The 13,060-nt window shown below is 40.1% G+C and overlaps 1 protein-coding gene across 4 annotated transcripts in view; it reads left to right on the forward strand.

The window, feature by feature from the left end:
• Positions 1-13,060, forward strand: part of WWOX (WW domain containing oxidoreductase) — a 471,250-nt gene that overhangs the window by 106,671 nt on the left and 351,519 nt on the right. For all 4 annotated transcript variants that reach the window (XM_065028519.1, XM_065028520.1, XM_065028521.1 and 1 more), the window contains exon 8: positions 644-908. In XM_065028519.1, coding sequence (XP_064884591.1) covers positions 644-908 — 265 coding nt within the window. The remainder of the gene's footprint in view (positions 1-643; positions 909-13,060) is intronic.

Raw genomic sequence — 13,060 nt, forward strand, 5'->3', positions numbered from 1 at the left:
GGGTATACTTAAAAACATTCTACTCTGCCAGAACTCATTTTGGCTTTGTTTACGTTTATCTTTTAAACATATAAGACTATTGATGGCAAGTTACCAAGGTTATAACCCCTTTATATTCATCAATTTTTAATCTAAAAAAGAGTCTAAGAGGCAGTGAGACTCATCCATAGTTACTTGAGCACTTAAATGAAAGTGTGCAGTATGTGAACACCGGGTGAAATAACCAGGGAAGGGAAGAAGGTGAAAGGACGCTGTTTTTTTCTGCTTCTCCTGCAGCTTTTTTATCCCACATTATTCACACAAGTTAATTGTGCTTTCATGGATCTATGACAAAATATTCTTTTTTATTTAAAATAAAGTGATTCCTAAATTATATACAATGCCTTTAAATCATGAAAGCCATTTTTGACTTGTTTTAATTTATTATTTGCTTTTGCTAATTGCTCTTTAATTTTACTGCCATATTATATGGGGCTGTTCCTCGGGTCTCAGGCAATTTCCAGTACATGCTTTCAACTGCTAAATAAGCCGTTGTTTTATGTTGGTTCTGGCCAAGTTCTGCTCTGTTGTCTACATTTTATGTTGTTCTTAATGAGAGTGAAATTAACTCTGAGGTATCTAAGGCATATTTACTGGTTTTTAGATTTACAGAAATTAAAGACTCCTCTGGAAAACTTGATTTCAACCTGCTTTCTCCATCTAAGAAGGACTATTGGGCTATGTTGGCCTACAACCGTTCCAAGCTCTGCAATATACTGTTCTCCAACGAGCTGAACCGGCGCCTTAGTCCCCATGGGGTGACGTCTAATTCGGTCCATCCTGGAAATATGATTTACTCCTCCATTCATCGTAACTGGTGGGTGTACACCCTGCTGTTTACCTTGGCTCGACCTTTCACCAAATCCATGGTAAGTGAATAACTTACGGTATTTTACACATCTTCATTATAAGTTATACAAATCCAGATGTATGTATCTGCCTTGACCCATTGCCTTTTTTAACTGTGACCATGATTTTAATGACAAACATAATGCCAAGATAGTGAGTGCTCCAAAAGAGGATTCTCCAACCATTTGAGATGAACTTTGTCAGTCTTCAGTAAAGGTACCTTATTAGATGAAGTGCATGACTTCATTGTTTGAATATATGATTTTAAATGTGATTAAGGTAGTTGTACATCTCAGGTGTGGGGTATTTTAGAGTTATTTCTATGCTCAGTGTATGTAAAACAACAAACAAAATTGCTTTGGTTTTGAAGCGGAATACGCTTGACTGCATTTTTTATGTAAACAGATGCCCTAGTTAGAAAAGATACTACAGACATTATTAATGGCTGAGGGAAAGTGCTTTCAGTGGTAAAAGCACCTTCATTCATTTTTAAAAAACCAAGCAAAGCACAACAAACCAAACAACAACTCCAAACCCCAAGAATTTTCTTGTTTCTGATAAAGCTCTGAAGGCAACGGGTGTTTTCCCTTTGTCTCCGTTGCACTTTGGACCGGCACCATGACATCAAGAAAGGAGATGCAGTTCTTTCATAGACAACTATATGAGACTTCATTATATAACAATTTGCAGCATCTCCAGTACTTGGAGAGGTTACACTTATTGCTTTGACCTCTATCCCGGGTTATTAATAAGGTGTCCAAAGTCCTTCTTTTAAGGTGGACGATGAGTTTTACATCATTGAGAACTGGCTTCCTTTAACCTTACTCATTGTTTCTCATGCCTTATTGCCCAACAAGAAGGGTATTCCCAAAAGGGGAGCAGGGAGAGGAAATCTCCCTTGAATTTTTGCAGCCACGGCTCGTGGAACTGAAAAGGCTCACACCCTTGCAGAACTCATCTTGCCATGGCAATGTGTTCAAACCCAAACCAGGCCCCTTGTACAGAAGCCTTCACAACTGACAAGAGCCGTTGTGGTGTAACGTAACTCCTCGAGCTGGCGATACACACCAAATTAATTGGTTTTATTTGAAAAAGCTCAGAGGAGGAGTTGTTGAGGTAGGGAGATCCATCCTTTAGCAGCTTAATCGACTGCATAACCTGTAGTAGCTGAGCAAATCAGTGGTGGAACTTGTATATATGGCTGCAAAATAAAAAAGTGCTTGTGCGTTTCATGGTCATTGAGATAATTAAATTAATTTTAATTTATACTGAGTTAATGTAAGTGGAAAACACATCTTGTAGTGTTTAAAATGCTTACATGTCCAAAAATGAAGAGCTTCATGAACAGCGAGACTCGTGGAGCAGAGATGGAAACGCTGCGGTGTGCTGTGCTGTCAGCGGGCCAGGCAGGAGAGGCTTCACACCTCTAACCGCCGCCTGCACTGTGCAGTCCCGACGCATGCAAAACCTATTTATGGCCATGGGATCGGTAAGTGAGCATTCTGGCACCTTGGGACAAGTAATAATATCTTTCAACAGCATGTTTTTTGACCTTTCAAACCTTGTCTCCGCTGTATTAGGGCTAGTTTATAAAACAAATTCTTCATGTTCTCCAGAGAATGGGTAAGTGGATGTTGCCAATGTCCCGTGAAAAGGATCCAGTCTGTGGAACTTTGGTGAATTGTTAGTTTTATTTGCTCTGACATATTTTCAAAAAGGAACCTTTTGTGTTTCTTGCTCAGATAATCTCGTGCTGTAAGGAACAAAATAAAACACTGAAGTTCATTTTGAATTCTCTAAAACAATTGGTAGATTTTTATTTTATAGTATCTTTTTATTTACATGTGGCACATAAAAGAGAATAGAAAACATAGTACAAAAAATATCAGCAGTGAATAATAGTGCACTCCAGTCCACGCCAATCACTTCAGTAAGCCCTTCTGTGTTTGTATATATTGCACTGAGGTTATTTGAATGTTACGATGGAGGGTATGGGCTAGAGCGTAAGCATCGCTTTTAGAACTCTTATTCTGATATGAATTGTTATGTTCCCCTGAATCTTAACAATGTTTCAATTGCCAGTAATACTAGAACAATGCCCCTTCCTGGGCATGCAGGCAAACTGAGCTGAAACTCTCAACAACATCAGTGTAACAGTGTTTTTAGATTTGTAGGGAGCAAATTGTGCTGTCACCAGCCTGGAATAGACTTTGTTGAGGATCTTTTTTGTGGCCTTCCTCTCAGGATTTCTGTGGCAGCTCACCCGAGTTTAGATGAGTGTTTTGGTCAGAATCCTGAGCGTGTGTCTTAGAGCTTAAAGCCTAAGGTTGTGAACGTCTGCATTGCACAGCGCAGCATGATGCAGCAGCATTTAAAGCCGTGGCAGCTGAGCGGGGTCCAGAGCTGGAATGGAGAGGCCGTGTCGGGGTCGTGCGGAGCGAGCTGAGGTTTATCAGCCCTGGCACGGGGCCGGGCTGATGTTCCTACACCAGTTTTGATCCCCGAGGCTGTAGGTTTAGCTGCTTTAGCATTGTGGTGCATGGGGAGCCTAATCCTCCTGGAGCCAGTTTCAAGCGCTCTGCTGTGTTTTGAACCATAGAGGCTCCTGGAGTCTGTACAGATACGTGCACACATACCCATATATATTTATCTATCTATCTATCTATCTATCTATCTATCTATCTATCTATCTATCTATATATCTCTATACACACACAGAGTCTGCAGCTGCACGTACCTCATTCTAACTGGGGCCTTTCATATTCCAGTGAAAGCCATTAATAAAAAGCAATTACATCTTTAATTTGTATTTCGCAAAGGCAGACTTACTAGGTGTTCTGAGAGTGGTGTGTAGCTCAGAGTAACGGTCATAGTTTCACCGTTTTCGGAAACTTTGAAGCTAGATCCAGGAGAAAATTAGAAAATACATTTGTTTCCTTACTATTGTTTTCCAGAACAATACAATTCTTATGTTCTGTCCTGGGTGCAAGTTGCTACTGTGAAATCGGTCTTCATGCCTTTGACTCAGTTGTCATAATTTTCTGTGGTACTTATAAAACCATCTATTTAAAGTTTACTTACTAGAAATCGTGACACTTTAGTAGTTATTTTGTTTTGTTTCCAACACATTGCATATCTGAAATATATGTTTTTAATGTAGTTGTCTAGTTCCTGAATGGTGAATAGCGCCACCTAATACCACACTCTGATTTACCCGCTTTCTGTTATTTGCTGCAACTACAGTGACTTAATTTCAGTAATCTGGACACTTTATGACGTCAGGCTGGTTTAAGTTTCTGCTTAAAGAAAAAGTTTGCAGATCGCTTAGAATCTGGTTTTCCTAAAAGAACAGACAGACTTAGGGGGGGGTTCGTCTGTCTTTCAAGCGTCAGGGTTTTAGAGGCATAATTTTAGTTGCTTGTGTAAATGGTCACACCTTACAGCAAGAAAACTTGCAAATTCACAGTTTTTGAACCTGTTTTGTGAGCAACTACAACATAAGAATGATGGTATATTTGTGCTGGTTATAGTGAACTCTTCTGTAGAATCACAGAGGGTTATCTGGCCAGGTTTTGAAATATAACACGATATTTAAGTCACTGATGGCTGTAGGTACACAGAAAGTTCTTTTGTTAAGTAAAGCACTGGAAACTGAAAGACTATTCCTTTGTTTCCCAACTACATCTTGCCAAGTTCTAAAATCTACAAGGGCTTCCTAGACAGGAATGGAGAACAAGTAGTTTTTTTGTAGAAATCAATAGTTGCAAATGAATTACCATTTTATTATTGTAGGAACTGTAGCTCTACAAATGTTCAAAGGGCCTCTCTTTTACTTACCACTATATGGTTACTGAGCAAACTGGAGAAGCTTATAGTATAATTAAATGTAAATTGAAACAAGTGGCCACTGTAAATAACAGATTGGAAGAGCAGCTCCAGAAGTGCGTGCGTGCGTGGGGCACACGTGTGCATAGCTGGTTTGATCTAAGGCGTTATGGTTTGTTTCCTTTGGTTTTTCTTCTACTTTTTTTCTTCTTTTTACGTCTCTTTCATGCTCTTTTGCTCTCTTTTTTACTTCTCTCTCTTTCCCCCGCTCCTTTTCTCTCTCCTCATGGAAGTTGGCTCAGGAACAGTGTAACCGAGTGGTTTCTTTTGTTTTAAATCAATGCTAGTTGTTCAGAGCCAATCAGATTCATTACTATTTACACATGAGATTAAAAATAAATACATTTATTGTAAGTTTCCAGCTTACACTGAGCATATTATCTAGTGTCACCCCCAGGTGATTTTGTGAGTGTGCAATGGCATATAAAATTAGAAACAGTGCCGTTATCACACACTTGTGATAGTCTTACATAGTACCAAATATTTTTGTTGGCAAGTAACAGAGCAGAAAGAATATCATATGTTAGAGCAGCGAGAGCTTAACAGATGTTTCAGTGAACTGAATTTTCAAAGCCTTTTACATTAAGAAGTGGCTGGGGTTTGTAGAAGTTCTGAGACTATTGGATTACATTTCCTGTAGCAGTGCAAAGCACCATTGTGCTAGAGTTTTAGCAGATGTGTTACCCCCTTTTAATGGCTGGGAATAAAACATTGGTTCTGTTGTTGAGATATAAATTACAGCTAGAAGAGCTCAACCTGTCACCCTTGACAGCCCGTTAGCTGCACTAAGACCATTCTGCCCTTAATTTTTCCCTGTGTAAGAGACTGATGGTTGAACTACTCTTTGATTTCTCCCACCTGCCCCAAAGACAGTAGCTTTTCATAATTGTATTTTGTATTTAAAGTATTTGCTATTGAGAGTTATAAGGAATATTTCTGATGGCCCCGAAAGTCTTCTGCATGTCTTGGTTTTACATAAAACAATGAATTCTGTCATGCTGATGTTATTCTGGGACCATTTTAGGCGGTTGGCATGTATTGCAATGCTCGTGTGGGCAGGAGGAAACCCCTGTGCCTACAACCGCTTCGCTGGTTTTACCTCTGCCTTATGTTGGAAGTGTCTAAATCTAAATTTCATGCAATGATTTGCACTCACATCTAACATCAGCTCGGAAATGCTATTCTGGCGAGAAACGAACCTGCATCTATAGGAGGGACTTGCTTCTACCTAATGATCACATCTGTTTGCTTTTGATAGAAGCCCAAAAGAGACCCTGCAGTGTCATCATCTCTTCTCATTCTCCTCTGTTCTTTGCTAAAGAAACTGGAATAACCCTCAGAGCTGGGATAGTGTTCCCTCCCTCAGTAAACATCTTTTGCTGCCCAGAGCTCTGTGTGGGCAGCGTGGAGTTGATGTTGGCTCCATCACTGAGGTCACAGCTCAGGCCGAATTCTGCCCTCGGCTGTGCATGTTCAGCTCCAAGAGCAGCCGTGGGCAGGGTGGGTATGTGCATGTTTCAGGGTAGAGTTTGGCCTGTATTTCCTCCTGAAAATGCACCGGGGTTTCTTGAAAAGCAACAGGCAGTTCTTTTTGAAAGAGCGTCACAGTTCGGATTGGGTCAAAATGGCAATTTCTTTTCTCAGATTGAGTTTTGGGCAGGACGTGAAAGAGGGAGAGTGAAAGGCGGCCAACTAGCGACTGGATATTAGCAATTGTAGGGTGTATAAACCACATGCATTTCTCCTGTTTTACAGATTAATGCCTAAAGTGTAAATGTTAAAGAAGTGGATTGTACTTCTAGTAACATGGAGGAACAGTTATTTTGTTGAACTCTGACACCACAGGCTTCCTTGCAGAATATTGTTGTGTAAAATTGACTGAATTGAGTGAAAGAAAGCATTCCTTCTAATAGGATGGTGAAGAAATGCCGCCAAAGTAGTTGTTGATCATTTTGATGGATGGTGCAAAAATTCTTCTATACACTTAGAATTTCTGCGTCCTATCTAGTAATAACTTGTAATATAAGCTATTTTATTATCAAACTTACATTTAACTGATACATATTTTAACTTCCTGCTAAAATAAATGTAGCATAAAATACGAGGGTGAATTAAATCTGTCCCCCATAACCCACATTGCAGGAATAGAAAGTCTTTATGGAAACCTATCCATGTGCCAAGCAGAACAGTGCAGGGTCCCGGTGTGCGGCGTGCTGTGCGGGGAGGGGGCAGTGGCCGTGGGATTCGCTGTGTCCAACGCCCCTCCGGGGCTCTTTGTGGAGCAGCTCTGTTATGTCCTATAGTTTGTGGAGGCGGTAAGGAATTTCTCCCTCTCCCCCTAGTTCCTTGCAGGATTTCAGAATGCCTTGCCAAGTGTGTGGGCTGCAAGGCAGAGAAACATTTGGTCCCTAATGTTTTATATTACATGTAATTAAATTAGAATTTGAAATTAAAAAGCATATTTCCTGATATTTTTTTTCTCATCCTGAAAAAGCGTTCTTGGATTAGAAAGCTATATATACACCTTGTGGAATGTCTGCATCCGGGGCTGAATTGCCCACAAATGATAATCTGTGCAACCTCCCATCCAGCCCTGTCTGCTGACTTACTGTCTCCCACCTGAAATCTGAAAAGGATTGGTGGTGCAGGTAGTTCACAGCATAGACAAACATATCTCTTTCTGAAAATTGCAAAAAGTCAGTCTTGCTGTCGGTTATTTTCAGTTCTTGGTTCAGATTGTTACACCATCTAGAAACAGACCTTCTAATTGAATAATGGGAGGATATTTGATTTGTGGGTGTAAGCTTCATTACCAATAAAACGCTGAATGCTTAACGAAAGGTTTCAAAAGTAAATAGTTTTTAGTTTTGCACTCTGGTATGATTCATCCAAAATGTCGTTGTTGTCTGAAAGCCCCAGACTGCCCTTCGCTGGGATCGCTTCCAGCCTTCTCGTGCAGTCCTTCAAAGGAGATTTCAAATGCCTGGTGTTTCCTGACCCCGTCTCTTCCTCACCGTCACTCGCAGAGCTGAGCGGCAGCTGCAGTGCCGCGGGGTCCCCGAGGCGTTGCACCGCACCGCTCTGCTCGGAACGCACCTGAGACACCACAAGGAAGGACATTTCTGTTGTGAGTGTTGAGGGGCTTGGGTGACGAGCACGATGCTGCAGTCTGACAGAAGCAGCTGAACAGGATACTTAGCCTGGGTTTTGTTGCTTTATCTTGGGTTTTTCTATGCCATTACTACATTCGCTGTTAGGAATTTGCCTCTTGCATGTGGTGGTGTTCTTGAGATCTTTCTCGTATGGAAACATCATCATTTGGTTTGTTTGCTGCAAAAATTATCTCCTGCAATAACTGAAAACAACTAAGGTGTTGATTTTCCATGGACAAAGATGCTTAAACTTAGAACTCTGAGTTGGAAGAGACTGTGAAGAAAGATTTTTTTTGTTATTATTATTTTTTAATGTATATTTTTCTAGATGCTTAGGTAGTGAAATTCAGTACTTTCAAAATGCTTGAAATTCTGAGGTTGGTTTTTTTTAACGTGTGTGTGTTTGCATTTACGTTGCATATTGTTGTACAGGTGTTCTTTTTTTTCAATGTCTAGTATTACAAAGACATGTGGAAGTAGGATGAAAATTCAAAGTTCTTCTTTTGGGAGTCTGTATTGTCACAGTGCTATATGAAAAATCGTTTTCATGTTTCTATTCTATCTTGTCAGGGAAGAAAGTAGCTAATAGCAGCACTAGATAATATTCTGGATTTATATATACAACCTCTTGGCCTCCCTTCCGTCTTTTGACTGATTAGAAATAGGTTATTCTCCCTCAAAAGTGGGTGTAAGCTACTTTGTCACACAGATATAGTGTTAAAACCCTGGTTGTGGACAGGTTTGTGACATTTCTGGTTTTGTGGCCACACACACAAAAACTTTCTTGAGTAGCTTACATAGATCTAATATTTGTTGACAAGCATTGCTGAGAAAACAGCAAAGCGTTTATCATATAACTTTGTTAAGAATAGTAGATTTGGGAAGAGAATATAAGGGAAAATGCACAGGAACTCTTCTGAGTGTATTACTTACGTGCGTTGTATCAATCAAAAACTAAATGTGCATGTTCATGTTCTTTTTCTGTCTTCAGCTAACACCAGTCACTTTTGCTGTGAATAATCCACTTTAAAATTTAGTGATTTCCTGTGTAAACAGGCAAGTGAACTTAAATGTCTTGAAGATATTTTTTAAAATTGAAACAGATTACCTCTGCCTTTTTTCCTGCATTTATTTGGTGCTCATGCAAACATGTGGCTGCTAATTTAGGAAAATGGCAGCAATGGTCTAAGCCAGTTTTACGATGCATGGTGACCTGGGTGCTCTTAACATGTCTCTGAACTAAGGTGTAATTCTTAGCATTGCTGCTGGTCTTCCTTCGCCCACTCTTAAACAGCATTCACGTTATGTTAGTATGTTGTTATACCAATAATTGTAAGGAGGTCTAGTAAACAAAGAGGGTTTTAGTATAAATAATCCTGTACTTTTTGCCTGATAACTGTTTAATGTTTGAAAACTTTGCAGCCTAGTTCACAGTGAAAATTGCTGAAATTACTGTGCATTGCTGAAGACCAAATACAAGTGCACCCCAAAGTCCTCCATTGCCTTTTGCTTTGTTGCAGAGCCATCCTGGAGCCCCTCGGTGCACCCCAGAGCCCCCTGGGAGCCCCTCGGTGCACCCCAGAGCCCCCCGGGAGCCCCTCAGTGCACCCCAGAGCCCCCTGGGAGCCCCTCGGTGCACCCCAGAGCCCTCTGGGATCCCCTCAGTGCACCCCAGAGCCCTTTGGGAGCCCTTCAGTGCACCCCAGAGCCCCTTGGGAGCCCCTTGGTGCACCCCAGAGCCCCCCGGGAGCCCCTCAGTGCACCCCAGAGTGCACTGGGGTGCCTCTGGGAGCCCTCTGGGAGCTTCTCAGTGCACCCCAGAGCCCCCCGGGAGCCCCTAGGTGCACCCCAGAGCCCTCTGGGAGCTTCTCAGTGCACCCCAGAGCCCCCTGGAAGCCCCTCGGTGCACCCCAGAGCCCTCTGGGATCCCCTCAGTGCACCCCAGAGCCCCCCGGGAGCCCCTCGGTGCACCCAGAGCCCTGGGGTTACCGTTGCTGCAGATGAGGTGGCTCAGCGCTGCCTGTGACCCCACAGTTTCTCATTTCTGTGCCTGAGCAAGGTCACTTAGACAGTTTGTTGTAAATAACACAGTAGGATCCAGACCACCTTGGCTACCAGCTAGTACATAAATCACAGGATTATTCATTTTCTTTAGTAACGAGAGAGCAATAGAGATAACATTTTTATAAATGAGATAACTATAATCAAAAACAGAGTCAATGTGCTTTAGTTCATTTATGATCATAATGATAAAATTTGGGTTCTTAGCTAGCAATGAGTTTCTCATCACCTTTTATAAAAACATACTCCCTAAAACTCTTTATAATCAGTGTTTTTTAACTTTTTGAACAGACATAGCTACTATGCTGTACAGCAAGCAAATTAAGCACAGCCAAACACAAATCATACGAGGCACTTCAAATGAACCAGATATTTTCAGCTATTGGAATTATGGTGATATGAAGTGCGAAAAATAAACCCCGTGTGGGTTAAGATGTGAGATGGCAAATCTGGGGTCCCCTTCAAAGTGCTGCCATCTGCCCAATTTTAGAAGCTGTGAGAACACCTTAATGATGGAGGGGTGGGGGATGAACAAATGACTATACGAAGTAAATGTACTTCATTAGTGTGCTTTTCACTTCCTTAATTTTCTTCACTTAAATCAAGTTTTTACTGAGTTTCAAGTCCAAGAACTGAATCACTTTTGGCTATTATTTTTTCATTTAATGTGAATCTGCTGTTTATTCCTTAAATTGGGAGAAATCAAATACAAAATCCTATATCACTAAACTGAGGCCTTCTTATCCATGTCACTCGAGGTGACAAATAGACTATAGTGCATCTTTTATTTCCATGTACTTTGTTCTTCCTCATCTTTTCTATGCACATACTAACCTGCTGATACTAAGCCTTCCAGTCAGCTCTTTAGGAAATTGAGCTGCTGATCCACACATCTAAAGTTCAGCAAAACTGAAGGTTTTGGACAAAGTTTAGTTGTTTTTTTTCCTTTGACCTCCAGAAGTTAAAATCCTACGCCTAAATTTGAAACCGTACATGCTAAAAATAATGAAATTACATAATTGAACATTGCTGGCCCATGTCATTTTGTGAGCATAATTCACAGAGCAATATGCATCTTGTGTATTCTAGAACATGGTTAATCTTTCCTTACATTTTTTTTGAAGCCGCTCTTTATGAATGGACAGATGTTCAGGAAACCTCAAGCTTTTATTGGCTGTATTTAGAATAGATGAAATACCAACTTGTTTAAAAAGAATGCACTGTAGGTCCTATTTTATGGAAAGTTCATTTAAATACTCTTTCTTAATTGTGGGATGCGGTGCTTAGTTCCATTAACATTTCCCCAGAAATCCTTGGATACCTGAGATGGTTTATCATAACATGTTCTTTTCATTTCTCTCTACATCATCTTTGGAGAGGTGCCATATGACTTGAAACTGTTCACCAATCAGTTTCATATGATGGATTCTCTTTAATCATTTACATTCAGAGAAAGTCAAATATTCCTTAGGAAGCCAAAGTAATCTAACAGAATGTATAGTGTTTGTGCAGCTGGATATCTTATTTATTTGAAGTTCTCAGGGAAATCTCTTATGACTTTACAAAAAAGATGGAAGAGTAAACAGTAATAGTGTCCAAGTAATCTGAGCTAGAAAGTCCCTTCTTTTAGAGCAAAGTCATTAAAAAGTATATTCTCAAGGTCCAAAAATAATACAGTATATCAAATGTGGAGTAATACATAATGTTTTTTCAGTGTTCTCACCATTTTACATATATATGTGTGTGTATGTACCTATCTATATATATATAAATGAAAAATATACTTGGTTTTTAAAGATATTTAGTATTCCTGGATAGGTGAACATAATAAGAATCTTTTTTTCCTGAAGCAGTGATTCATCTGTTTGTTTTGGTGTGTGATGTCATTCGTCATCGTGTTAGCATTCCCTGCACAGGAGAATTGCATAAATGAATTAACATTCCTAAAACCTTTCTTCCAGGAAGGCTATTGAAAATGTACGTGTGCGTATAGAAAATTCACATTTCTAGGCTTTTGGGAGGTATCCCACCATGACACTAATAGTGTTTCTACTTCTTGTCAGCTCTTTATTCCAATGTTTGTTGTATATGTATGTGTCGTTTTTTGAGAGAGAGAATTTGCTGGGTCAGGTTTGTTGGCTTTGGGGTTCTTTTTGGTGTTATGGATATGAGTGTGGTAATGTTCTTTTTCTTAAAAGCAAGACTGAAGCTGCAGGATGTTGCTTGGCCAGCGTGGAACGTTGGCTGGAGTCCCACATGGCGGGAAATACATCTGCAGTTGATGGGATGGTCTTAGGCAGAGCATTTGTTTTTGCCACTGGATGTTCACTGGTATTTCGCAGTTCAGTGGCTTCCTTTGCCCATCATTCTCTGGGAGTTATTGAGAAAGCTGGAGTTCCAAATCCTCAACTTCTTTCTACTATAGTCCTAATATTTGTACTGCTCCTGTGTCTTCTTTATAGGTAAAGGTTTCTAAAGAAAGGGAAGAAAGAGAGAATGTATGTTCCGGAAAAATTAGTGAAACAAAAAAGTTTCCCTTAATTTTATCTGGATTTTACTGGCACTATCAGTGTGAGATGATGGGCCCTTCTGCCTCTCCTCTTCATGACCTACTGTCTTAGTCCTTGGGCCCGTGGTTTCTCACCTTTCTCAAAAATGAAGCACGAATGTATGATTGTATGTTGAATACCTTGAAGATAATGTCTTGAAAAGCTGTTTTGATTGTGTATTTGGCTCAAGAATTGTATTTAAGAATAGATGGGGAATATTTAGCAAAAAAGAACTTGCTTGAATCCATTGGCCAGTTGAAATATTAAAATGCTCCCAGGTTATGTTGTGTGTTATATGGCGTGAGTTTGTATGATTTACTTCTGATAAAGTGGCAGAATGTGCTCGCTCTCTTTAGGGAGGAAAGTGAACATAATATAAAATCTATATTGCTTAGTTTGGTGTAGAAATGCACAGCAAATAATGCAGTACTTATTAGTTTTGCAATAATCCGTACGAGGATTTGTAATCAGAGAATTTCGGAATTTACTTAGATGTTAAAGTTGCCTTTGAGCCTTACGATACTT

The sequence above is a fragment of the Columba livia genome, chromosome 13 (assembly GCF_036013475.1).
Source record: "Columba livia isolate bColLiv1 breed racing homer chromosome 13, bColLiv1.pat.W.v2, whole genome shotgun sequence".
Taxonomy (NCBI): domain Eukaryota; kingdom Metazoa; phylum Chordata; class Aves; order Columbiformes; family Columbidae; genus Columba; species Columba livia.